This window comes from Anolis sagrei, chromosome 2, assembly GCF_037176765.1.
Source record: "Anolis sagrei isolate rAnoSag1 chromosome 2, rAnoSag1.mat, whole genome shotgun sequence".
NCBI lineage: Eukaryota > Metazoa > Chordata > Lepidosauria > Squamata > Dactyloidae > Anolis > Anolis sagrei.
Window position 1 is genome coordinate 59,536,285 of NC_090022.1, and position 27,631 is coordinate 59,563,915.

The 27,631-nt window shown below is 38.7% G+C and overlaps 2 protein-coding genes across 4 annotated transcripts in view; one reads left to right on the forward strand and one right to left on the reverse strand.

Moving 5' to 3' along the window:
* CACNA2D3 (calcium voltage-gated channel auxiliary subunit alpha2delta 3) overlaps nucleotides 1-27,631 on the reverse strand; it is a 674,683-nt gene that overhangs the window by 60,379 nt on the left and 586,673 nt on the right. The gene's annotated exons all lie outside the window — the stretch shown is intronic.
* Nucleotides 16,313-26,356, forward strand: LRTM1 (leucine rich repeats and transmembrane domains 1). 2 transcript variants are annotated; one of them, XM_060766066.2, is made up of 3 exons: nucleotides 16,313-16,903; nucleotides 20,248-20,844; nucleotides 25,317-26,356. In XM_060766066.2, exons 1-3 carry the CDS (start codon nucleotides 16,882-16,884, stop codon nucleotides 25,733-25,735), a joined length of 1,038 nt encoding a protein of 345 aa, XP_060622049.2. In that variant the 5' UTR covers nucleotides 16,313-16,881; the 3' UTR covers nucleotides 25,736-26,356. The 2 variants fall into 2 exon arrangements, with proteins under 2 accessions (XP_060622049.2, XP_060622051.2); XM_060766068.2 differs by having other exon boundaries at nucleotides 20,248-20,775.

Genomic DNA, 27,631 nt, shown 5'->3' on the forward strand with positions numbered 1-27,631 from the left:
AGCCAGTGGTAAACTAGAGCCCAAAAAGATGTGAAGAACCTTCAACCCCCACCCCAGTTTATATATATATATATATATATATATATATATATATATAGGGAGAGAGAGAGAGAGAGAGAGAGAGAGAGAGAGAGAGAGAGGTTTTTGCCTTAGAGCAGAGGTTAAACTTGTATAGTCCTATTCATGATGTTGGTGAACCTGAAACATTAAGAAGCTCATTATCAATGGTGAAGAATGAAGGGATCTACAGTTCAAGGGCATCGGTAAAATAGAACAATTCTTACCACTATCAGTGCACATCTAGGCTGATCCTTATTGAATGGCCAATTTGGCATGCTGAATGCTGAACCAGCCCCAATAAGTGCCACCACATAGACTTCTCCAGTCACTGCAGAAGCAGGAGGGATCCCCATTGACAAATGATGTCAAACATGGGGACAGCCACTTTCAGCACCATGGCCCAATTCTATGGAATTCTTGAATTTGTAGTTTGAGTGGTACTTGGAATTCCCTAGTGTACTACACTGAATTTCAATATTACATCTCTGACAGAAAATTGTATAAATCAAGGAGTCCATAAGATGGAATCACAGCTATTAAAGTGGAACCAAAGCACTATAAGTTGTTAGTATGGATACATCCGTGATACTTCAGAAGAGACACAGTGTTAAATTCACAGGGGAAAAAGATATTCAGCAATACATCAACATTTCAGGACTTCAGAATCTGAACAGCAGGCTGCACAATAAATGTCAGCTGTCTACCTTAACCACATTCAACAGCTATAGTAGCACATTCATGATATAGATTCTTGACACCACATTCTTAAAACATCCAGGGCGCACCGAAAGATATTACACCTCCCTGTTGCTCTCGGACTCTTGCTCTGCGACAACCTACAGTGTTGCCAAGTTCTGTGCAGCAGCAATTAACATTAGACGGCTGATGACCAACTCCACCAGGCAACTTCCTGCCGGGAATATAGTTAGAATGATTTGTAATAACTGAACAACTGAAATGCTGTAAATGCTCCCCTCTCATCCCTTTTTAGAGCTTCCCAGTTGTCTGATACTTGTATTAGCCGCCCCGCCCCTTCCCCCTATTTTAGATTCATACATGCACTTTAAACTGTAAGTTTAGTTGCTTTTTGATCTGTCTCTTTTATAACATGTTTTTAATCTGCTTTTTATCTGACCTACTTGGGAACTGCGATTCCCTTCCTTGGGCTCCTGCGCCCCATTCTATTCTGTGCTGGTCAAAGACCGTAATAAATCATTGATTGATTGACACCACATTCCAAGGGCAACAACAATACATTTTCCTGTTTCAAAACCCTGAAGGAAATATAAGATTTCTTATATTAAAGGGGAAATTTGTGGAGGCAAATGTAGATTTGCAGCCCACCTGTGACAACAGAATGCTACGCAAAAGTGCAGCCTATTCTGTATATGAAAAGGAAACAATGTCAGGTTCCTGTATTTTTAAAAAGGATAACATTTAAAGAGGAGATTAGCTGTTAAGAGGAGTATTTCTTTAAAGCAGCTTACACATTTGTTATCTACTGCTAGGCATTCACTTATTTAATATTTGTGTGTATACATCATCATTCTCTAACATGCACTGCAGAGAGTAGAGCCTTATATCATTCAGTCATCTTCAGTGTTCAGTATAAACACAAAGTACTCACTATTTTGGCTAACAGCCATCTATCCTAAAGTACCCTGATCTTTAGTTTTAAGCCATGTTGAAACAAGAAGTCATTAATGGAATCCCAGTAAGAAGTGATGTAAACTGCAATGTTGGGATTTTCCTTTTTATAATCAGCCTTTATCCAGCAGCATATCACTCAGTGGAGATATCTTCTTATAAAAGCTAGAAGACTTGTGTTTATATATTGTTTGAAAGTTAATTTTAGGTGTGTCCTGTAAATTCCTATTGAAAGTTATTTTGATGGTGAATTCATATGACTATAAACTAATAACTGCCTAAATTTGAACCTCTCCCCTCAAAATGGGAAAATGTAAGAGTTCATCTTTAGAGATGAATTGCTTTACTACATAAAACAACAGGAAAGCGATTTTGTGCAGCATGTCCTCTATGTGTGAAAATTTCTCCACATTAGAGATAGAAAATCTTTTAGTTTCAGTTTCTTTCAATTTTGTGTTTTGCAAATGTTCTGTTTATTTTGTCCAGTAATTGTATAACGGAGACCTGGTTGGACGAGGCTTGTATAACGGAGACCTGGTTGGACGAGGCTTGTATAACGGAGACCTGGTTGGACGAGGGGGGAGGGGTCAATCTCTCCCAACTCTGTCCACCAGGTTATTCCGTTCAGCACCAAACAAGGCTTGGAGGGCGGGGAGGCGGAGTCGCAGTGGTCTATAAGGACTTTATTCCACTGATCAGGTGTCCCATCCCACAATCATCTTCCTTTGAATGTGCCGGCTTTAGGATAGGTGACCGGGACAGGATAGGGATTCTGTTAGTGTACCGACCCCCCCGCTGCACTACAGTCTCCCTACCTGAGCTAGCGGGAGTGGTCTCGGACATGGCGTTGAGCTTCCAACGGCTCTTGGTCTTGGGAGATTTCAACGTCCATGCTGAGGCCCCTCTTTCTGGTGCGGCTCAGGACTTCATGGCCGCCATGGCAACCATGGGCCTGTCCCAATTAATATCTGGTCCCACCCATAGTGCCGGGCACACTTTAGATTTGGTTTTTGCCCAGGGATGGGATTAAGGTGACGGGATGGAGGAGCCGACCATCGCCCCATTGCCATGGACCGATCACCACCTGATCAGTTTTAGACTAACTGGGCCTCCTAACCTCCGCAGGGGTGGTGGACCCATTAGAATGGTCCGCCCCAGGAGACTTATGGATCCAAATGGACTCCTGACGGCTCTTGGGGATCTTTCCACCTCCTTGGCTAGTGATACTGTCGATGCTCTGGTCTCTCGTTGGAATAATGAGTTGACCAGGGCAATTGACACTATCGCTCCGGAACGCCCCCTCTCGAGTAACCGAGCTAAACCAGCCTCTTGGTTTACCGAGGAGCTGGCAGCAATGAAGCAAAAGAAGAGGAGGTTAGAGTGCGTGTGGCACCAGAATCCCACCAATCCAGCCCAAACACACCTGAATGCCTTTTTAAGGTCCTACGGTGTGGCAATAGCGGCAGCTCAGAAAACATTCATCACAGCCAATATTGCATCAGCGAAGAATCGTCCAGCAGAGCTTTTCCGAGTTGTCAGGGGCCTGTTAAATCCGCCAAAAAGCGAGGCCTCGGACAACTCGGTGGCTCGCTGTGAAGCATTTGCTCGATCCTTCGCGGATAAAATTGAGCGGATCCGGTCGGGTTTTGGCGTCATGTTAACGGCAGTCTCTGGGGATGTAACGAGAGCATCTGCTTGTCCAGTTTTGTTGGATTCGTTTCAATTGGTTCAGCTTGAGGATGTGGACAGGATCCTTGGAGAGGTGCGACCCACCACATGCATCCTAGACCCCTGCCCTTCCTGGCTGATCAAGGAAGCCAGAGGGGGTTTGGCAGAGTGGGTGAAGGTGATGGTTAATGCCTCCTTACAGGAAGGAAAATTTCCAGCGAGCTTAAAACAAGCTATTATAAAACCGCTGTTGAAGAAACCATCACTGGATCCCACTCAATTTGACAACTATCGGCCTGTTTCCAATCTCCCCTACTTGGGCAAGGTCATGGAACGTGTGGTGGCAACACAACTCCAGGGGTTTCTGGTAGACACTGATTATCTAGACCCGGCACAGTCTGGCTTTAGGCCGGGACATGGAACTGAGACAGCCTTGGTCGCCTTGGTAGATGATCTACGCAGGGAGCTAAACAGGGGGAGTGTGTCCCTGTTAGTTCTGCTGGACCTCTCAGCGGCCTTCGATACCGTCGATCACGGTATCCTTCTGGGCCGCCTCATTGATATGGGGCTCAGAGGCACTGCTCTGCGGTGGCTTCGATCCTTCCTTGAGGGACGGACCCAGAAGGTGTTACTGGGTGACACCTGTTCGGCCCCACAACCGTTGTTGTGTGGAGTCCCACAGGGTTCTATCTTGTCCCCGATGTTATTTAACATCTACATGAAGCCACTGGGAGAGATCATTCGGAGTTTCGGACTAAGATGCTATCTCTATGCAGATGACGTCCAAATCTGTCACTCCTTCTCACCTGTCACCAAGGAGGCTGTCCAGACCTTGAACCGGTGTTTAGCCGCTGTATCGGACTGGATGAGAGCTAACAAATTGAAATTGAATCCAGACAAGACAGAGGTCCTACTGGTCAGTCGGAAGGCCGAACAGGGTATAGGGTTACAGCCTGTGTTAGACGGGGTTACACTCCCCCTGAAGACACAGGTTCGCAGCTTGGGAGTGATCCTGGACTCATCGCTGAGCCTGGAGCCCCAGGTCTCAGCAGTGGCCGGGAGATCTTTCGCACAATTAAAACTTGTGCGCCAGCTGCGCCCGTACCTTGGGAAGTCGGATCTGGCCACGGTGGTCCACGCTCTTGTCACATCCCGGTTGGATTACTGCAACGCACTCTACGTGGGGTTGCCTTTGAAGACTGCTCGGAAACTTCAACTAGTCCAGCGAGAAGCAGCCAGATTGCTCACCGGAGCAGCGTACAGGGAGCACACCACCCCCCTGTTGCGTCAGCTCCACTGGCTGCCGATCCAATTCCGAGCACAATTCAAAGTGCTGGTTTTGACCTACAAAACGCTATACGGTTCCGGCCCAGTGTATCTGTCCGAATGGATCTCCCTCTACATCCCACCTCGAAGTTTAAGATCTTCTGGGGAGGCCCTGCTCTCGACCCCGCCAGTGGCACAAGTGAGACTGGCGGGGACGAGGAGCAGGGCCTTCTCAGTGGTGGCCCCCCACCTGTGGAACTCACTCCCCGGGGAGATCAGATCGACGACTTCCCTTCTAGCGTTTAGGAAAAAACTAAAGACCTGGATGTGGGACCAAGCTTTTGGCCATGCTGACAACTGATTAAAGGACCTATCGATAGACAAGGACAATGGAATGGAATGGATATATGGACTCTGATATATGGACTCTGACATGAGATAGTTTTTATGATTTTAATAGGTATTGATGTTTCATTTTAATTGTTGAACTGTTATATTTTGTATTGTTTGTTGTGTGATTTGGGCATCTAATCGTGCCTCCTTTGTAAGCCGCCCTGAGTCCCCCCCGGGGTGAGAAGGGCGGGGTATAAGTAGATGAAATAAATAAATAAATGAAATAAATAATTTGAGAATTTACATTTAAATCCTCAAATTTTCCCTGTTTATTTATTGATAACATCTATACAACTAGGAAAAGAGAGAAAATCAAACAAAACTGAAAACTACACTATTGAGCAAGCACACTTTTAAAAAAGTGCATCCAGAATATGTTGTACATCTGCTTTCAAGTATATTCCAAGTGTCTATTGTTCATTTGTTTGTTTGTTTGTTTTAATTTAATTGATAACTAGGGATGTGCACGATACCATTTTGCCATACTGTTTTTGAGGGATTCAGGTGACTCAGCACCTGGATCCCCAGAAACAGAAAGGGCATGGGGGGCAGCTGAAGCCTGGCAATAACAGAGCACATGGCAGCCAGTCTTTGATTGCATCTGGTTGCCATGTGAGAAGAGCAGCCATGTGCATAAGTTTTCCTCCATTAGCCTTGCAAAAGCCAATCAGAAGAAGAAAGTAGATCACATGTCTTATAACAGGGTGAGCTCCACCATTTTCATGGCTTTTAAGAGAGAGAGCTAGCTAGCTCTATGTTCTATCTCAGTGCTGTCACTTCTATCTCAGTGCTGTCAGTTCACCTCTCTGACTCTCAGTCTTTGGTGTTCCCTCCCCAGCCCTACTTTCTGGCTTGTGTGTACTCCTGTACCAGTCCAACAGCCTTCCTACTTTATTTGTAGAAATTTTAAAAAAATTCTTAAACATCAGTAGATGACCCAAACGTTGTGAAACTTGGGGAGCTTGCAGTTGTAAATGTGTCCTTCAAGTGTGGCCATTTTTGTTGCAATAACCATAAAAATGATGGATAGAGGAGCCTCATCGGTTTCCCCATTGTCACCAATGGGCTGGATATTCCTGGAGTGAAAATGGAGCTTCCAGCTGATGGATCACGAAATAGTATCCCCCCCCCCCTCCCGATTTCAGGAATTTTCCAGTAAACAAAACCCGGGGGGGGGGGGGGGGGAAGCAAAAACAGGATCTTTTTGTCAAGTCACACACGTAATTGATAACCCACCTTTCTCCTATCCCTGAGAACAGGATAGAATTATTTCACTTTTTTGATAATTCTGGTGTAGACATAACACTCTAAAGTTGCTATTCAAAGAGGAATAATATGGCTAATGTAATACCCCATGGCATTACATGTTCAGTTAAAAGAGCCTATTGGATGGAAGGATGTTCTTGGGTTGCTCTGAATTCCATGAAAACACTCTAGAACATGAATGTTTAATGGCTTTCATCATTACAAATTCTAAATTCTGGAACTGAACTGCTTCACACCTCCATCAGAGCTTTCCAAAATAATCAGAATTAAAAGCATTTTAATTAATTTTTAAACATGATAAATATTTTTAAAATTTGAATTAACATTTAATTTTTCCCCTTTTCCTAAACTAAAAATTCGCACTTTGTTCCAAGAAGTTTTAGGAAAGTGTCCAACAGTGTATTTTGGTATTCAGTGCTAGCAGAATTGAGATTTTCTTTCTTTAACACTTGTATAGCAACTGTATGTATCCTCTGAAAAATTGCTGTAGAGAGTTTCCTAATCTATAAGAGAGCATGGATGCAGGAGGAAGACAATGCGGGGGTGGGGGTGGGGGTGGGGGGTGGGTGGGAGGCGGACGCAACAAATTATTCAAGAGAAATCCAATTTACCCAAATGTAAATTTAGCTTAATCTTTACTCATGTCAGTTTTTAAATGTAGCCAAATATGACTGCCTCTTCTCAAAGTTTGCATGAAAATGTGAACATGTTTTGTGTGCACTTTACTTTTTGTGAAGAAAGTTTTTCTAAGTTTTTAGGTGGTCACAGTGGGATACTGTTAATTTGGGGAAATTCCTATTGTAATTTAAAACAATCACAACAAGATTTATGAATGGATAATGGCTGTAAGTATTTTCTGTAGTCTCATCTTGATCATGATCACTATTTGGGATTACGGATTATGTTGGATGTATTCTAAACATCTTATTAAGGTCAAATTCCCCTGTAGTAAGGAGATCAGTCATAGCAGAGAATGGAAACACTGAAAAGCGAGTATTTTCATTAGATAAATGCCTCGGCTACCTTTAAAGTTTAGCTTATGCCTCATTTTATAATCCGTGCCATGATATTATCATACATTTTAGAGGTCCATTATATATTTACTGTTTGTCACTTTGGAATCTATCAAAAATAGATCCCGCTATTTAAAAGAACATGCAACCATTATTTTGCCTTGAATGACTAGTCCCAAAAGTTAACTGTGTTTCCAGTAGTCTTCTTCACTGAATCTACAATTTGGTGATGGATCTGGGCATTGTATGTTTTTACCCTGTTTCCCCTTCCTTTCTGCTCCCTCACCCATATTGTGCTTCAGTAGTTATATTTATATTTTTAATGTACGAAACATACCGAGTTTATATGAAAATGTGACTCTATTTCCTGTGCTGGTCAATGACTGAAATAAATGATTTGATTTGATTTGCCTTGATGTAGCACAAAGGCACTTAGATCTTGGAAGTAATATATTAGGGAAAAGGAGGTTTTGTAATAATGGCAGGGAAATTATTTGTAATGGCAAGATATAATAACTGGTATATTAGAATGATAATTGGTAAAAAAGATAAATGTGTAAATGCCTTTTGTGAACTTTAAACTTACAAAATCTTCAATGATAATAGAATGGCTACAGTTATTGAAATTTATTATTTATTTATTTGCTTTATTTCTATACCGCTTTTCTCAGCCCGATTAGGCGACTCAATGCGGTTTACATAATACAGGTTATCACAACAGTATCATAAGCAATTAAAACACATTATACATAACAACCAAAATAAAAAACAATCATTATCATATCATAACGCCTCAACAGCAAATCAGAATCCGTTCTCATAATCCTTGTACCATTTTCCTATGTTCGATTTTACTGTCTTCCTGTATTCAGTTGCACTGTTTAACCAAACGCTTGTTCGTAAAGCCAAGTCTTAACCTTCCTCCGGAACGCCAACAGTGAAGGGGCCTGTCTGATGTCTATAGGTAAGGCATTCCACAGTCGAGGGGCCACCACCGAGAAGGCCCTGTCCCTCGTCCCCGCCAAACGCGCCTATGATGCAGGCAGGATCGAGAGCAGGGCCTCCCCAGATGATCTTAATGTCCTAGTCGGTTCATAGGTGGAGATGCGTTCGGAGAGGTAAGTAGGGCCGGAACCCACTTCATAAGTCTTTATATTTATCTTTTCAACATAACTCTCCTTCGGAAAATACTATATTGATTCAGCTTCTATCCTTTTTCATTCTCACATGGTTCATATCTACTGAACTTCCCTAAGTCCCAAATAGATTGAAAGAGCCTGATATTTTTACCTGCCTAATTTCTAAAAATATTTAGGAGTTTCTTCTGTTGGCATATAATGTACAAAAGCACATTTAACCACATTCTTGCCATTTTCATAAGCAACGTGTGCTTTGCAATACACTTTCTTTATAAAATAAATCTCTCATTGACCTGCTTTTGCAGCATCCAATACCAACATCACTACAATTCAACTTCAATTGAGTATGACAAGGATTTATTGTTTCTGACAACAGCAGAACTGTCATATATGTGGTAAAGAATGAGAAGCTCAACCATGTACCTTGCTTTTCTCTCCACCTCCATATAAAAGTTTTCTGTGGGTGGAAAAGTATTTTAAAAAACATGCTAAAATCTGCTTGCAGTTAAGAAATGCACTAGAGGTTCTCTGTGACGTGATTTAAAAAAAACCTTCACAGGCATGTCTGCTACATTGGTTGAAACTGAAGGTTTATAAAAACAGGGAACAAAGAGAAATGGAGACACAGGAACAGCAGCCTGTTGTATATTGGCTTGTAAAACATACCTGCCATTGAAATGAAGAACAGCAGCAGCAGTAAGCAAGCAACAGATGCATCCATCTCATTCCTCCCAGCCAGCATCATATGGAAAGTATTTGCCACCTCCACACTCCATTTCAGAAATGTCATAGAGAGTAATAGTATGGGATATTCCAGTTTCTGCCTGCTGTTATAGTCTCATTCACTACTTGGATATGACAGGTATAGATAGCTAAAGAGATCTGTAACTCAGTATTCTCCAGTTCATACTCTTGAGAATGCACATGCTCTATGGAGCAAGGGGGACTAAAGCAAAATACTACAGTTTGAAGTGCCCCTGTTCACAATCCAGCCAGTCAACCACACTTCATCCCCTTGCTGCCTCCTTGGCTTTCCATTCATCATTTCCAGTGGTTACAGGATACCAAAACCCAACCAGTATCCTATTGCGCTATGGACTATTTTAAGATTCACTTATTTTTTTTATTTTTTGGTATTTCTGCCAAGCTAAGATTACTGATACCTCTTTCATGTGCATAGATTATGCTGTTAAAATGATTTTATGCTTGAAGAATTCAATTTGCATTTAGTATATACATACTATTGTATACTTTTTGCTCATTCATTTTGACTGGCGATGAAAAAGGAAGTGTATTGACAAAATTCAGTGCATCCTGGACAGTGAATTGTAATCAAGTATAAGTAATTTACTAGACATATGCAGGAATACATGCCATAATTACTTGACTCTTCACATTTACCAATCACATGCTTATGAGGATAGCAATGAATCATAGACCAGTCTGTTAAATCTGAAGCTATGACGAAAAACAGAAAAGGTCCCAAAACCATCTGGGAGACTTATGACCTCATCACATTGAGGTCAAGAAGCCAGAGGACAGAAGGGGAAACTGTGGGGCAGTGTAACACTGCATTCCCTTACCATTATGGGTCATTGGATCCCTTCCCACAACATTCCCCTGTTGTCCCTGGTTTCCTTATGCTTCCTCCCGGGCTTTTTCTATGGGCTCCGTTTCCTGCAGTGGAGGCACACTACCGGCACAGAGCCCAACAGAGCCCTACCAGAAGTAGCTTTGCATCATCTGGTGGACTCCAGGTGACTCTGTGCTGGTGCAAAGAAGACGCTTCTCAACCTCAATGTGATAAGGTTATTAGACTTTTTGAAAAACCAAATGCCTGGCCCTCTTAAAAAAAACTTATTGACTTTCGCTCCATCATATAATATTTATTAATTATTTATTTACTGTACTTATACCCCGCCCTTTTCACCCTCAAAGGGGGACTCAGGGCGCCTTATAATCAGGGTGGCTTACAAATAAACTGTCACTTGTCTACAACTGTGGGATAAACTGGCAGATTTGATTAACCAATGATTTCATTAATATGGACTATTTTGGAATATCTAGGTCCTTCAGTGTGAGTTTATGGTCAACCTTTGCTCAAACTCTGTCAGAAGTTGACCACAGAATTGTGATGGAGGACCAAGAAATTGCTAGGGAGAACACTTCTCTAGAGTTCCTTCATCCTTCAGCACAATTCTATGGTCAACTTTTGGAAGATATTGACTGTAGAGTAGCATTAGAAGACCCAGAGATTTATAGGAAGATGATCCCTCTGATTTTAAAAAAGTGTGTGTGTGCATGTGTGTGGGAAGGATTATTTCCAGTTTCCCCACTTTCATTAGGGTCCTGCACCCCTAACTCCAATAAATATGGACAGCTGGCTATATTTCATTTCATTATCATTAACTAGATTTTACAAAGGTAATCACATAATTTAAAACATCATCTATATAAACTTTCACCACCACCAACAAACCCTAAACGCACACAGTACACTATGACAAAGAAAACTGCAGAGTTTTTTTTTGAAGTCTCATGTCCTATCCATCAAATGTGAAAGTGAAACTGAGTCAAATGTATAGCCCTTAAGAAGATCTGAATTTTTTAAATAAAACAACATGTAAATCCTACATTTAATTTCAAACATGCTTTTTTTTTGTTTCTCTTACTTTTATGTTAAATTTCATCCATTTCCATTTACTGCAACAATATGAGCTTGGCAATTAATTTTAATCATACTTATCTGCCCAACATTTTCTCTTTAAAGATGAACAGTATATACAACTGTAAATATGAACTGAAAATTCATCGAAAACTGGAGCCAGCTTTATGAATATTTGATTTAGAGTCTAGCTACTACTATTTTAAATTTGAAGTTACATCTCATCCCTATTCAGAACTATCAGATTTGCAAACCCTTCCTGTCTACAAACCAAACAGCTAGTGCAAAAGGCAGGCTAAGGATTGAAGCAAGATTTTCTTTTTTTTCTTTTTCTTTTTTTTTGGTATCTGGACCAATTGCTAAGAACTCAGCTTCTAGGTATAGATCTCTTTTAATTGTTTATGATTCTCTTGCATCCATAATGAACCTCATATTTTGTAACTGGTTGTTCTCACTAAACCACATGAGGCTAGCAAAAATAAATAAAATTAAGCCAATTCAAAGTATAACTTTGAGATACATTGCATCACACTGGCAACAAAGATCTGCATAGTTAAAGCACTGGTATTCCCCAAAGTCACCTATGGATGTGAGAGCTGGACCATAGGGAAGGCTGAGCGAAGGAAGATAGATGCTTTTGAACTGTGGTGTTGGAGGAAAGTTCTGAGAGTACCTTGGACAGCAAGAAGAACCAATCAGTCCATACTTCAAGAAATAAAGCCTGACTGCTCATAGGAGGGAAGGATAGTAGAGGCCAAGATGAAGTACTTTGGCCACATCATGAGAAGAAAGGAAAGCTTAGAGAAGACAATGATGCTGGGGAAAATGGAAGGAAAAAGGAAGAGGGACTGACCAAGGGCAAGGTGGATGAATGGTATCCTTGAAGTGATTGGATTGACCTTGAAGGAGGTCTGGCGTGGACGGGTCCATGAAGTCATGAAGAGTTGGAAATGACTGAATGAATGAACAAGCATCAAAACCGCGAGGTAAACTATAGTATGGCCAGGATAGGATATGCCACATAGGATATACTTCATATAATTTTGTAATATCATATATTCAAGCTCTTAATTTGCTGTTGTAGACCACAGTTTACATTGAAGAAACCTGAACCAAAGCCCACTGAAATTCAAGGACTACAATTATTCAAAGTTTCAACTGGATGTAACAGTAACATAGTAAAATCTCTTATTAACCCAGTGAAAGCAGATGGTACTTGTCTCATTATTCAGTATCTGCAATCCATTTACCCTGGAGCAGGCCCGTAGCCAGGATTTAGATTCAGAGTGGGGGGGGGCTGAGTTTGATTCGGGGGGCGGGGGCTGAGTCTGAGCGAAAGAGGGTCTATCCTAGCAAACTTTTTGTATCATTACCCCAATGCCTCCATGCATATGGGATATATTGCGTATGGGGATCAGATCATGATATGAATAAACATAACAGTTTAAATAATGCATCAGTAAGGCCTTCTCGCAGACCACCATGAGAATTTCAGGCTGGGATTTCTGGGAGTTGTGGGCCAAAACACCTGGGGACCCACTGGTTGAGAACCAATGTCCTAGAACAACTTCAGGCTGTGTGTGTGTGTGAAATGTTGCCCAACCAGTTTACAGTGTTTTGTTTTAGTGCTAGAGAGTCATTAAACCAGGGGTCCTCAAACTAAGGCCCGGGGACCAGATACAGCCATTAAGCTCATTTACCTGGCCCTTGCTCAGGATGTAACAGTAACATAGTTGTGCTCAGAAAGCACACAACAACAACAACAACAACAACCCTATCTCAACAGCCAAAAGCAGGCCCATACTTCCCATTGAAATACTAATAAGTTTATATTTGCTAAAATTGTTCTTTATTTTAATGATTGTATTATTATTATTATTATTATTAAGTGTTTTTTTTTTTGCACTACAAATAAGATACCTGCAGTGTGCATAGGAATTCATTCATGTTTTTTTTTTTTTCAAATTATAATCCGGCCCTCCAACAGTTTGAGGAACTGTGACCTGGCCCTCTGTTTAAAAAGTTTGAGGACCCTTGCATTAAATGATCACACACCAAACCCCTCCATTCGTAGTATTAAGAGAAAGTGTTCTCATTCAATTGCTCTAGACATACCCACATACCAGGAAGGGCAAAAAGTAAAATTTCCCTGGGTTTTTTTCTATTGTAAATATTTCAGCTTGATAAGTATCCTGATGAACATCCCAGACTTCTGTATGTGTGATCATATTCAAAGGGTTTTTGCTGTTGTTTTAAAATAGTTTATTGGTAAAGCATACTTAAAGGTTTGTACAGGCTTCAAAGATCAGTGGTGGGATGTTGTACAGGCTCCCCAACAACTATGGCAGCTCATGAAAAGTTCCTTGACAAAGGGGAAAATTAAAAGATTAAAAGATCAAAACCTCTGATGAGGTGGCTTTTATCATAATTGCTGATAGGTGAGAGAAAAGAAGATCATTTTCTTTGCAGTTCTTTCATAGAATTTCCCAAATTTACTGCAGACTACAACAACAGTAAAACTGACATACTTGACACCAAGGAAGTCCCTTAAATGTAGGGGTGAAACTGACAAAGCATTTCAATTCTCTTTCCAATAACTCTTCTACAATTTAAAAATTTCTCTAGATACACAGATGAAATTGATGGGAAACAACTGTTCACATCTGTTTTTACTGGCCTCAGATTACAGTACACATAATTAATGATGAACTTTCCAGAGAAGTTGGGAGACTAAAAATACACATACATCCCAAGAAGGTATTTGGAAATACTGAATCTGAAGATAGCTAAACCACTCTGCAGACTTTCATAGTATATTTTACATGGTAGAAACTGACCAACAGAAAACTCAATTGTGATAAAGGAACAAATCATGCAAGCGCTTAGCTCAAGCAGCAATATAGTAGTTTTCCTCAATGAACAACTTTAGCATGTTGGACAAAAATGGTATTTGCTGCATGGTTAGGGTAGAGATCAAAGTCTTTATTTTTCTTGCCAGGTTTATCTGTATCACTGCATACATGTTCACCACATAAGTTTTATGACTATATGAGATTGTTGATATTATTAAGAAGTAGGACAGGAAAAAGGATACAGAAAATTACACAGTATGGCACAATTGGCTTGCCCATATTTATTACCAACTCCTTCAAGAAGAAATTGGAAACAGGCACAGATGTATGAAGGGTAACTGGACAGCACTAATCATAGGTTGTCAAAAGATGGATTGAGTATGCATGCTTGACTAAAAATGAAAAGGGGGAAAAACATGAAGGGTATTTTTTCCTACCACAACAGAAGGCATCAAGCAAGGCCTCTGTTATTGTTGGAAGTGAACCTCACATAGTGCTTAACTTTTCTATGACCTTACTCTGTGAACATCATTTCTATTTGTTAGTGCTAAAAATAACACAATTGTAGCTGCAAAGGATTACCCACAATAAGAGAGGCAGCTGAGTAGCATTCCTTAAGGCTCCCATTTATGCACAAAGAGGGCTACACACTCTTGGGAAAAACACCTAATCAGCAAGCCAATTTTTCAAGGTAATACATAGTAAAATAATGTACTAACTCATCTGAAATGCAAGACAAGATATTTTATTTTACTAAAATCAAAAATAAGAACAAAAACCTCACAAATAATGTGGTGTGTTTTATATTGCTATTCTCTTCTCATAACAAGGTCATGGATCCTGAGTATGGTGGTGATGGCAAGAAGAATGTTATAAGTGGGTGGGATTTTCCTTTGCAAAAAAAAATTGTAATATAACCAAGACGGGACATTATAAATTGGTCCAAATTCTGATGAAGAGGCCATCTGATTTAAAAATGCATGCACACAACTAAATGTGAAAGGGAGTGGAAGATGGAGGAAGGAGAACTCACTGGTTTTGCAGAAGCACCGGGACTAAGAGGAAGCAAACTGTTGCATTCTGACCAAATGGGGTGAAATGTTTACATATATTACCTTTTACTATTATATTTTATATCACACTTTATTTTCAGCTTTAAATCACTACCTGGATGCCACAAATTACACCCAGAGTTTATGATAGAGATTGTGGTTGGATTTCTCTTTGGGGCTAAATCCAATATTTTCCCTTAGTAACTAAGGAAGTAACATGACATACTAAGGAATCACTTGGTGATCGGAATATCTCAGGTAGATCACGAGAAAAGGTCTGTTCTGTAGTAATCTAAGACATGCTGAAAAGGTCATTCAGTGCCTGTCTACCTTTCCAAAGATTCAGATTTTATGGCTAAGCTCTTTCAATTGTAAATATGGTACACGAACCAGAGTAAGATTACACTTTAGATGTATAGGATCTGTTCTAGAAATAAATCGGGACTGTGTAATGTTCATTTTATTAATGGAATGCCTTGTGAATTAGGAGAGATAAATTTAAATATCAAGCTCCTCCAGAATTCCTATAAGGCACACTATTTTCAGTTTTAAATCAGCAGTCACCCTGACAGTTTCTCTGTTACTCATTTTCATTATGTTTCCATTTAATATGATTTAAAATAATTTAATATAATTTGAAATTTAAAATCTATTGCTTTTAATTTGGATTGGAGGTTATTTTAATTAAATTCACTCAAGGATTTCATTAGACTATAAATAAATAAATGAACCCAGTCTGGAAATATGACAACAAGATTTCATTGCTTTAATAGACATTTGAACCATGGGATTTAGTTATCAAGGCAGTATACAGCTATAGTACATCAAGTACAACTAATGGCTCCATCTGGTGAGCCAAGACAGTTTCCAGCTCTGAGTTCCATCACAAAAATGCAGAAAACCCATCACAAGTGAAGAAATGATCTCTGGCAGGTTTGCATTAGTCTTCTCCCATCTTTTTCTGAAGGACAGACACTTATTCAGTGGTCAGGGAATAAATTTACTGTCACTTCTCTTTGCATGGCAATGTATGCTTCATATGCAAAATGTATAAGGATTGTTAGATATGTTCAGCCGTGCCATAAAGTCACTATAGCAATAGCTAAAACATAAAGACAAACCTGAAGTCCATATGGCGGTTTCTTTTTGCCTGTAGTAAAAGAAGTCATTATTTTGAATGCTCGAAGTTCTTTTCTATCTATGTTTTTTAAAGAATGAGAAACACAAAAAATTGTTTTCTCTATAGAGTGAAATCCTGTCAGCACGGCTAATCCCCAGGGGAATCAAAAGTATAAGCCCCAGAACAGCAAACAAGTGCACGGTCAAAACCATGTAATCAAGATGAAGGCCTCTTCATACTGAGATTACACACCCCATTGCCTCCAATCACAAACAAGGACGACAGGAACGCAAGTTAGGAGTCATCTGATTTTGCAAGGATTGACAAAGCATGGCTAACAACAATCCAGCAGAGAAAACAAGAACTGCATGGGATTTGAAAAGTCAGCTTTGTTTTTGTGCTTTGGATTTGAAGTTGATTAAATAATCGAAAAGGCTAGGCTATTAGGTCATGATTTCTATGTTACAGCTGTCCAGCTCAGGTTGACAGACAGTCTGCAAGGCCTGCTGATTGAAGAAGAGAGGCAGAGGAAATCTCTGTGGTTAGCACAGCAACCGTCAATGGATTGTGAAAAGAGACATGATCAAAGGCAGAAAAAGAGCATTTAGAAAGCTTCCTTTTGGTAGAGTTTGATGACATTGTATTGATACATATTGAGCAGTTGTCCTAACCACTGTAAGTTTGCCAGAGAGTGTTACTGCTTCGCATAAAACTTAAATGGATTTTTCTACAAGCTGGGCATGTTAAAAGCAATCATGAAAGGTAAGATTTATTTTTATTTTTACCTTTTGTTAAGATAATCTGTCTCATAAAAATAGCCTTAAAATCTTAGCAAATCCATGAACTTCCTCATATCTGCTTCCTCTCCTCTTGTTGAGGCCAACTGTTCCACACTAGACAAAGTGGGACATGAAGCACCTCCACTTTTCTCATATAAATTTGAAAATACTATTCATTGAGGCGGTTCATCTATTATTACTGAATTAAGTTTAAGAAATGATGTGCAGATAAAAACAGTTGATGGCCCCATGTAACAATTGGTAGCTGGAGTGATAAATTTAAATCTGTGTAAATATCTGCCATTCTAATTTTGGTTTTGCATTCAGTAACTTTACCATTTTACTAGACATTTGAATTTTGACTTGAAGTTCAATCCTTTGAATGTTTAATAAGCAGTCTCACTGCTTTCAATGAGACTAACTTCCCTCAAAAAATGTGTACAAGATTGAAGCTCCTATTAGGCTTCTGCTTAGAGATTACTGATATTACTGATCACCTTTGTGGAACATTTAGGGAAAAAACCTTTGCTTAACTTTTCACATGTCCACCAGGCATGTGCCATTATTAAAGATGGTTGCCTGGTACATAACTATTGAGTCCATGGATGTGAGCTATTTTATAAAATATTTTAAAATCAGCAAAACCTTGTTTTGCGGAACTATGGACCATTCTGACAACTTCTTTTACTTGAAATAAAAAAATTGGTATGTCAGTAAACACAAATGGGTAACGTGCAAGAATAGGAACAAGTGGGCTCCTATGCACTTTACTCAGAGGTAATTCCTATTATGGTCAATGGGACTTACTAAAACAGTAATAAAAATTATGAATGCCATATTGTGGAGCAAGGTGTGTAAGTTGAAATGGAGATATTTTAAGACAAGTGAAGAATTCTTTTAATCTTCCAGTTTGATACACAAATGTCATAGTTGCTCCATTCACAAAACCCCTGTCACACAAATGTGTGTGTCTACCTGTACTCTAGCCCATTAATTTTATTGTTATCTCGTAATTCAAATTGGCACTGAAATAACTAAAATAAACTAGAGAGCACTTGAAATCAGGAAAGCTCACAGACTGTTCAGTATTCACTGATACTGTTCTAATCAATTAATCTGACTGAAGGCATCATGATATGCAAGAAGCTGATTAAGACTTATTGACACAAAGGGGACTGTTCATATTGATCAACAGATCAAATGTTTTCCATAAAAATTGCCAGTGTACTTGACATTTTTAGGGAGTCAGCTATTACAAGTCAGAGGTCACCACCCAATGGGTTTCATTCATTAAAAATACCTGAAAATGTATTTGAGCCTGAAAATTCATTATAATGAGGCTTGTTCAAAACATTATTACTGAATATATAGAATTCGAATTATATTAGCTGCCAAATTCAACAGAATGTTGAGTCCTCTAAATGTTCTCAATATATGATTGAAATGAAATGAATTCATTTATTATATATTTTTATGGTTGATGTAAATTTGGTAGTAGATACTTGCATGCTGACAACTTTATGGAAAGTAGTTCTATCTCACTTAACATACCTCCAACATTTCATAGATGAAAATCAGGGCATGAGTGGGCAAGAAACATCAGATCAAGATGACAAATCTTAGTAATGAAGAAAAACAAAAAAGCTAGTAGTAGGTTCAGGCAGTTTGTTTTTGTTTGGGAAGACTGGGAAGGAAGAATTATGCCCCCTCCTTTCCTCCCTGCTGAGTTAATGAAATGCAAGCCACTCTTGCATCCTGAACTCAGTCTGCAGCAGTTGGAGTATGCTGAAGACAAAGGGGGAATGTGGGAAGGGGAGAGAGAGCTGAGAGTTTATAAGTAGCTGAATATATGACACCACAAAAGATTAATTGAGACTGTTTGTGCCAAATTGGGACAGTCAGAGGGTGTGGGGTACACTTAAAATACTAGAATCTTAAATTTGGAGGGGTTACAAGGGCCATATAGTCCAAACTTCTACCATGCATAACTACAACACTCCCAAAAGGTGCTTATCAGCTTCTTTGGTATAATAGTAATTTAATGCTCTATTCAAACATGGAATGAATCAAACACAAATTGACTATTCAAACTGGACAGTGACACACTCTATCCTAGTTGGTAGCGTTGTACTTGTTTATGGTTACCAACACACACAATAAACAACTACTTATTAGCACACACAAAGGATAAAAATGGAAATATTCTGGCAACTCTATTTTCCTATCTGTTCTAGCAACACCAGTAATGGATCAACACAATCACACAAAGGGTTTATTTCTTTGCCATCTTCTCTTTGAAATCTTTTTCTCCTTTCTGCATAGGATAAATATCCCAAAATCTAACTTGATCTTAAGTTCTTACAGGCCAATCCCAATACAAAAGAATAAACTTACATAAATATCACACAGAATTGGCAATTTTATATTTTTGAAAGTGGAAAAACATTTCAAGACTCCAGGACACTCAATTTGTTAGTGCCCTTGACAGAGCTATTGTGGAGCAAAAAACCTTCAAGACAGATTAGAAAGACTAAAAAGAGAGAGATTAGAAAGACAATCCCGATTACAATTCATTAGTAAGTCCCAATCAATCACCAAAGATTTGAAACAGACTGGAGTATTTTACCATACTCTAAAATAATTGACTTATTTAGTTCCAGAATATATGTGTCATCAGCCAAGTTTTGAGAATGGCTAGGATAAATAAAGAACCAATGTGATGTAAACACTTGAGTGTTAGACAAGGGTTCTGGGAGACTGAGGTTCAAATTGTTGCTCAGCCACAGGAAACCTATTGGGTGGTCTTGAGCTAGTAACAGTCTTAGGAGGAAAGGAATGGCAGACAATTTATGAAGTTGAATTATTTATACTACATTTATAACTGTTGATAACATTACATTCATCCAATGAAGTGGGGTACAAGCAGAGGCGGCTCGACCCATTACGCAAAGTAAGCATTTGCAGTATAGTTGATTTTGCCCAGGGGCGCTCTTAAGGCGCTCTTGGGGGAAAATAGACCTTGACATATGCGAGTTGTAGTTACTGGGATGTATAGTTCACCTAAAATCAAAGAGCATTCTGAACTCCACCAATGATGGAATTGAACCAAATATGGCACACAGAACTCCCACGACGAACAGAAAATATATATCAGTGAATTGTTGGGGGAGGGGGGCGCCAAAATACTGTTTGCTTACCGTTGAAAATTACCTAGGGCCGCCTCTGGGTACAAGTCATGAAACCTACACTATAATACATTTGTTAGACTTTAAGGAGTTGATATAGCTTGTATTACTCAAACACTAATACTATTTTCTTATTGTATAGGTTCACTGCTGTTTGTTTCAAGTATCATCATACTAGCAGATGTGGCAAATGGTTGTCCTCCAAAATGCCTATGCCACCAGTTTTCAAGGACAGTGGATTGCCGGAACCGACGACTTACTGAAATCCCTTTACACTTACCGGTTGGAACTCACATACTGCTTTTATCAAATAATCGTATTCAGAAAATCAGTCAACATGCTTTCACTGATACATCAGCTCTAAAAATTCTGGATTTATCTAATAATTCCATCTCAGGTTTATTGCCCGGCACATTCAAAGGCCTGCAAAACCTACAGATTCTAAACCTCACTAAAAACTATATTGGATATGTAGACAACAAGACATTTAGTTTTCTTCCACGCCTAAAAGAACTGGATTTATCATTTAACAATATATTCAGTCTGCCAGGAATATTAGGAAATAACACAAGGCACATAACTTTATTATCTCTGAAGCATAATAAACTCCAAAAAATAGAAAGACTTCTATTGGAATCACTTCCAAATCTGAAAGTAGTTCTTTTCAAAGGTAATTTCTGGCAGTGCAATTGTGAAGTATTTGGCCTTAAATTGTGGTTGGAAAGTTTTCTCTATAGAGGTAAGTAACAATTCATTATTTCATATGTATCGTATGCCCAGGAAATATTTACTTATATAATATGGTACTTGTTTTAGTATGGTGACCAAAAGTAAAAAAAAAAAGTGTTGTGCCACTTCAAAGACAAATACATTTTATTGGTTACCTCTTCAGCCACATGGTATTGTGGATAGCTCTAACAGTGAGGCTGAGGAGATGTTGCTTGAAGGGCTACCATTTGGAGCTGAGCAGTACTCAGTAGTTTCCACAACCAAGCTTGGAAGAAGAGTCTATGGAAAATACTTTTCTTGGCCTGCTGAGCAAGTACAAGCAAGATCATCTGAGCAGGCAGTAGAAGGGTTAAGTGCTCCAGCTCATTTGGACCCATGAAGGGAGAAGGCTCAACTTCACTGCTCCTCTAGGTTAGCAGAGAAATAAGCAACACTTGAGACACTAGCATATAAGGTGATCAAGTGTGATACGTTGTTGCTGGCAGCAACTGTAGCCTTTGGAATCGTGACCCCATACTGTTAGTGATCTCTGAACTGTGGACTATCTCTTCAGACTCTGGCATTTGAACTTTTGAATAAACCCTTGATTCTGGACTCTCTTGAAATTGGCTTTCGAACTTGAAACAGACTATTGGCTTCTCTGATGTTATTCTCTGCTGTTGTCTCTCAACTGGATTCTGTGGCTTGGACCATTTGTTAACTTCCCATTTATAAATGGGGTCTAGGCTTGTGACACATGGCTGGAATGAAAAGCACATCGTTCATGGAAGGGAGGGCATGAACCTGCAATTTAAATAACCTTTAACTAGGCACCAACAATATCACTGCATTTTCTGGTTTTTCTAGCTGTTAGTCAACCCATTACTGTGTCCCGTGACTAATTAGGAATTCTCACTATCTCACCTGGATTTCATGAAAAAGATAAAGATCAATGTTATCTATATATTTGTTGAAGCTTAGTCAACATGTGCAAATAAATTGTCTCACAATAGTTTCATGTAAATATTATATAACATGAATAATAATAATAATAATAACAACAACACTTATATATGTATTCTTTCTGGAATTCTATAATATAAGTGCTAAAACATAGTACAATAAATCTTAAATAAACCACCTAAAGACTAGCAAAACTATTGCATAAGTACTTTCAACACTCAACCAATGCAGATTACCAATGCTGAGAGGTCTGGACCTAGAGAATCAAGCAAATCACTTTTCTTGGCAAATATCATTTCAAAGACAAATTCAATTCTAAAACCAGATGAAATGGATCTAGAAAATCTGCTGCATTCAAGTGTCTGCATTTCATCACCAACTCCTTCCTCTCAGGAAGGGAACAAGAGCAAACAGCCTATATTAAAGAACATCTTCCAGATTCATCTTGTGTTTCCTGCTTTCAAACATAGTTTTCATAGCAGTTACTGTTTCAGTTACTGCCATAACTGAAGCAGTTTCAGTTACTGCCATACTGCAGAAATACCTCAGGAGGTTTGCCTTGGATACACAGTGTGAGCCAGACCATCCAGCTAGATTAGAAGAATGATGCATATTTTTTTTAAAGAAAATGTAGACCTTACTGCAAGTTCTTTAGTATTTTGTATGGAGGTATCCTTCCTCTAAACATGTAGGTCTTGTTAAGCTACATTGAGTAATAGCCATTGATAGACTTATCCTACATTAATTAATCAAATTTTGTCAAACTCCTGAAAGCATGTTGGCAAAAAGGTAAATAATCGAACTAAAGAGATAAATGATGCATTAACTACTACCTTTGCTTAGAGTAACAAATAATTCAGATAGTAGCAATTCATATGAGGACATATCCTATTGAAAGGAAACCCTAGAGATACTATTGTCATATTTCTAACATTTAGAATGGTTTCAGAGTAGTATTAATGGGCATTGACCACAGAACAATCTATCATTGTGCTTAATCCTAAAAATGTTTATTCAGAGGTAAACTCCCTAGTTAGCATGTTTAAGACTGATTCTTGAACCTTCAGTTCTAGGCACATTTATTAAGAAGCAAGACACACTAAAGTCAGTGAAGAAGTGTAGCTTTAATCTGTAAACACAGATTGCAGTGAGTTGCTATAGGTCTAAGTTGCTAGGATAATTGAGTGGTTCTGTGGTGTGGCTGATCAAAGCAGTGTTTGGATAACAAAGGGATGTATGGTAAGAATGTATGAGGAGTACATTTTCACTCAAGTTTTGACACACTTGACTGAGTTCTGCTGCTGTTCATGGGACACCATTTCTGTTCCACCATCTCTCTTTGATGACAGCTGAAAATGAGTCCAGGGAGAAAAACCCTCCCTATACAAGTGTGCATATCCCAGTAGTGCAAAATTCTGAATACACAGACTTTGGTGAGGGTGTGTGTTTCCAGGCCAGGTGTATAATGTAAAATATACATTAATGTAAAAAATGAAGGCCCTCATCACATTGATGAGGGGCAGTGGGGCGATTCACAAGCCTCTGTACCAAATCTGCAGGGTAGTGGGCCAATCCTGGTGCCTTGCCTCACCCACCTTGCCCCTCATCTCATTCCATCTGGGGGGGGGGGGTATCACCACCTGGCTTCCCCCTGTTATTTTCTATTCAACACTGGAATTCTCCCATGTTGCTAGCATTGCCTTTTGTGATGCTTTGACCTCTCTTGAAATACAGAGCCCTGCTAGAAGTAGATCAACGTCATGTGCTGGGATCCGGCGGGCTCTATGCCTGAAGAGAGGTACAACTGTTGTAGGATGGACAATTTTGTCTGTCTGATGTAGAGAAAATGACATTTTTTGTTGTATTAAAGAATTCAGAAAATATGGAACTGGGCATGGAATTGATATGTAAGTGCTAAATGGAAGACACAGGCAAATGCTGAATTTATTAATGGGCACATGCCTAGAGAGAGACCAGCAGAGATGTTTGTTTATGCATTTATGGTGTTGATACTGAATAGCAGTTATGATGAGCTACTCTTTAAAGTGGACTTGGAATGTGGGTAGGTTATTTCTGCTTTTTATTGTGGGACACAGGCCCCTAAGGCCCTATTCAAACCACTGGCTATGATCTATAAAACTGTACATGACTCACATTTTTAAAGCCTGTCTACCTGAGCCTGTCAATTTTAATGACTTTCAATTAATTGGTGTAGGCCACCTTAAGTCACAGACTGGAGAAAAGTGGGGTATTAATAATAACAACAGCAACAATAACTTCATAACATTATTTTAATAGTGAATGCAATGTTTTATATGTTTTAATGTGCATTTAATTTTAATTGCAATTTTAATTTTCAACTTAAGTGCATTCTAACTGTTTGTTGTCCAAAGGCATTGAATAGATGCCATATGTAAAGCTGCCTTGAGTCCCCTTTGGGATAAAGAAAGGCAGGATACAAATAGAGTAAATAAATAAAGAATAAATAAACTGCTGCTTATTTGTGTGTATTGGTGGAGTCCAAAGCAGGGATCTTCAGGGATTCTCTCTCTCTCTTTTTTTTAGAACACAATGTATGAATAATTAAATGTGTCTTATTTGTTATACCAACTCAATAGCTTCAAAAGTTATCTCATTCGTATACACATTGACAAATTATTCTTTTCCCCAGTCTTTATATGGTTTTATTTTGCAGACATTTTAAATATGAAGTGAAATCAAGTTATTTCTTAGTGGACTGTTCCTGTTTTTATTTTATTTTGACGCTTAATTCCTTTTTTGTAAGTTTTCTGCTGTTACTATCCGTTATCCTGTATTATTTTGATGTGTTTGTATCCATTTCAAGACATTGAATGTTTGCCCTTTTATGTGTAAACTGCCTTGAGTCCCTCCAAGGAGAGAGGGCAGTCTAGAAAATATTATTATTATTATTATTATTATTATTAATTCCAATGCAATTTGGAGACAGCATATCTTGTGTATTCGCATATTTTCTTGGCACTCTTTTTTTACTTACACAAACCAAACAAATAGACCCTTTCTGTTAATCAAAATCAGTCCTCTATTTGAATCTTGGTCAATCAATCTACACACACACATACACACACTCACGCACACACTTTTCTTTCTGTGTTGAAACTTAGAATTAAAAAGAAAAAATGAATATTTCGTATAATGAAAGGGGAAAACCACAAGTAGGGCATGTTAAGCAAGTGAGCATAAGCAATATGGAGAAAAAACAGTTTTTTTTCTATGCTGAAGGCACATTTCATCCATGCCGTTTTCATGCTGAAAATGCAGAGTGCTCTAATTATGTAATTTCAGATTTTATATATAATGGACAACAGGACAGAGAACTTATGGTGACTCTAAAGTGAACCTCTCACAGGGCTTTTTGGAGCTGAGAGTTCACCAAGTGGGTTTCCACAGCACAGTAGGTAATGTGTAATTTACAGGGGGGGGGGGGTCAATTCTCCCATTATTTTGGATCTTTAGATTTTTCAAAAGTACCAAGAATTTAATAAAATGTTTTCTTTTCAGGAGGCATTAGTGATGCTGTAATCTGTTCTTCACCTGAAAACCGGAGAGGAAAAGATGTCCTCAGAATCCCTTATGAGTTGTATGGGATCTGCTCTCCTGCAGTTTCTCAAGTTCAACAGGCCAATATCCATCACTATTCTGAGCACAGAAGTTCCCTGAAGCATGGCCACCCCAGTGAATATGGAGGAGATGGCAGCCGCTCACATTGTGAACCTAAGCCAAAGCCACGTCCTGTGAGCTTGCGACATGCACTGGCCACTGTAATAATAACTGGAGTGATCTGTGGGATTGTGTGCCTCATGATGTTGGCTGCTGCTGTATATGGCTGTGCTTATGCAGCCATGACTGCAAAATACCACCGGGAGCACCCACCCCTTGGCAAGGAGACAGTGAGCCAAAGTGGGGAAAGAACAGTTTGAGAGTTGGGTTAAGATTTCACAAACAACCATCCCCCTGATATAGGGCTGACTTACAAGTCAGTTACTTTTGTGTTTTCATTTTTCATATTTAATTTTTTCACTTGCAGATAAACCTAAGAGGGAGCTGTCAAAGGGAGCAAATGGACTCCTCCAGCACATTATTTCATTCTATAATATACAGAGAGAAAGATGTTTGTAGCATAAACCTTCATAGATTCAATATTTCATCAGATGCATCTGATACACCAGATGATGTAGACTGGAACTATGAAAACGTATGATACAAACTTCAGTCTCTTGCTGGTCACAAATGTAATGCAAGGTTCCTTTGTATGCTAATGAAGACAAAACAGCAATGCTTCTGAATGTATTATTTGGGCTTTTCAAAAACAGTTGTCTTTGTGTGTGTCCAACTATTATTGAGCACTCATTCTCTGCCCATGCAGGATGAGAGGGTTTACTTATTAATTTTTAGAAATACTGCTCTATCCCCACACATGGCTACAAGGTGGGGATAATGAATAAAATCATGATCAGAGAGCAAAAGATTTTAAACCCCCACTTTGTGTATTATGGGAGAGGCTGGAGGACAGCAAAAATTAGAGAAATAAAAAGAACAATGCAGCTATTATCAATATTTTTGTTTCCTTTGGTCTCACAAGCTACAATTGGATACCTGTTGTGACAGTACCAAAAAACAGGGCTGATATAGATGGAGCTTATCAGAGCTGTTTGCTGCTTCAGATAAGTAGTTATTTCTCACACCATGCAGCAGCAAGTAAGTGAAATGGGAATCAGTGTGATAGCTCACAAGAAGCTCTTCTAATCTTTGGCTGAAATGTGTGACTTTGCATATACCACCCTGTTCAATTGTATACAAAGATGCTATTTATAAATTCTTGAAATAAAATAATATATTAAAATAATACAGGGACCTATGCGGGATTATCACTGGAGAAAGATATTTTATTTTGTTACTGTGCTCTAAACTATATTTTTCAGCAGTTTTTATATTTTTACTAGTTCTATATGATCATGTACACTCAAATCTTTAAAGAACATATGATGGACAAGAAATGTAATTAAACTTTCAGATTTAAATCAATATTTGATTTATTATTACATTACAGTTGGTTGTCCCTTTAAGCAGCTCATACTGGCACTTTTTTTTTTTTTACTAACAACCCTCTGAAGAAGGTTTGACAGAGAGATAAAGTGAAGGATCAAAATTCATCAAGTGAAGTTTCTTGTTAAAATGGACCCCTCCAACTGTAAATATAAAATTAATGAAATATTTTAAAGCTTTTTGTTATGCATTCCTTCAGTTTCATCTTTAATCTCATAAAATATGTCATTTCAGATCCTAAAAAACTGTTACATGTATTTCTAGGTTATATTTATTTATTTATTTTCTCAAAGGTTGCAATGAATAATTTCAGCAATTTTCTCCCCACTACAAATAGGTTTTAAAACAACATAATGCACTGTTCAAAGGCTATTCACAATTCAGGACAAAATTCACATGGTTGTTTTGTACAGAAAAGAGCATTTTCTGTACATGGAAGAGCATTTCATGTGAGGAAAATAATGTTTCAACACCAAAATATTCATTCCTGCAGAGATAATGTTGTTTTATTGCCCGAGGGAAAAGGCTATAATTGGGGGGTTTTCCTACACAAAATTCACATGTCAAATTTTTGCACAGAATACAATATTTTCTGCACAGGAAACAGCATGAATTCTTTTTTGCAGCACCTGGTCCTTTCTACATAGATTATCTTCTATGCAAATTCAATCACATGCAAATTCTAGGGAGAATAAATCTCCAATTACACTGTTTTCCCAATAGAAAACATTTTCTCTGAAGGAATGAATACTTCTTCATAGAAATATTGG

Excerpts from the sequence above, each read along its gene's own strand:
- LRTM1 (XM_060766066.2), top strand. The coding sequence starts at position 16,882 with ATGTTAAAAGCAATCATGAAAG. Across the intron at positions 16,904-20,247 it reads GTTAAAAGCAATCATGAAAG|GTTCACTGCTGTTTGTTTCA; the intron begins GTAAGATTTATT and ends CTTATTGTATAG. Across the intron at positions 20,845-25,316 it reads GGAAAGTTTTCTCTATAGAG|GAGGCATTAGTGATGCTGTA; the intron begins GTAAGTAACAAT and ends TTTTCTTTTCAG.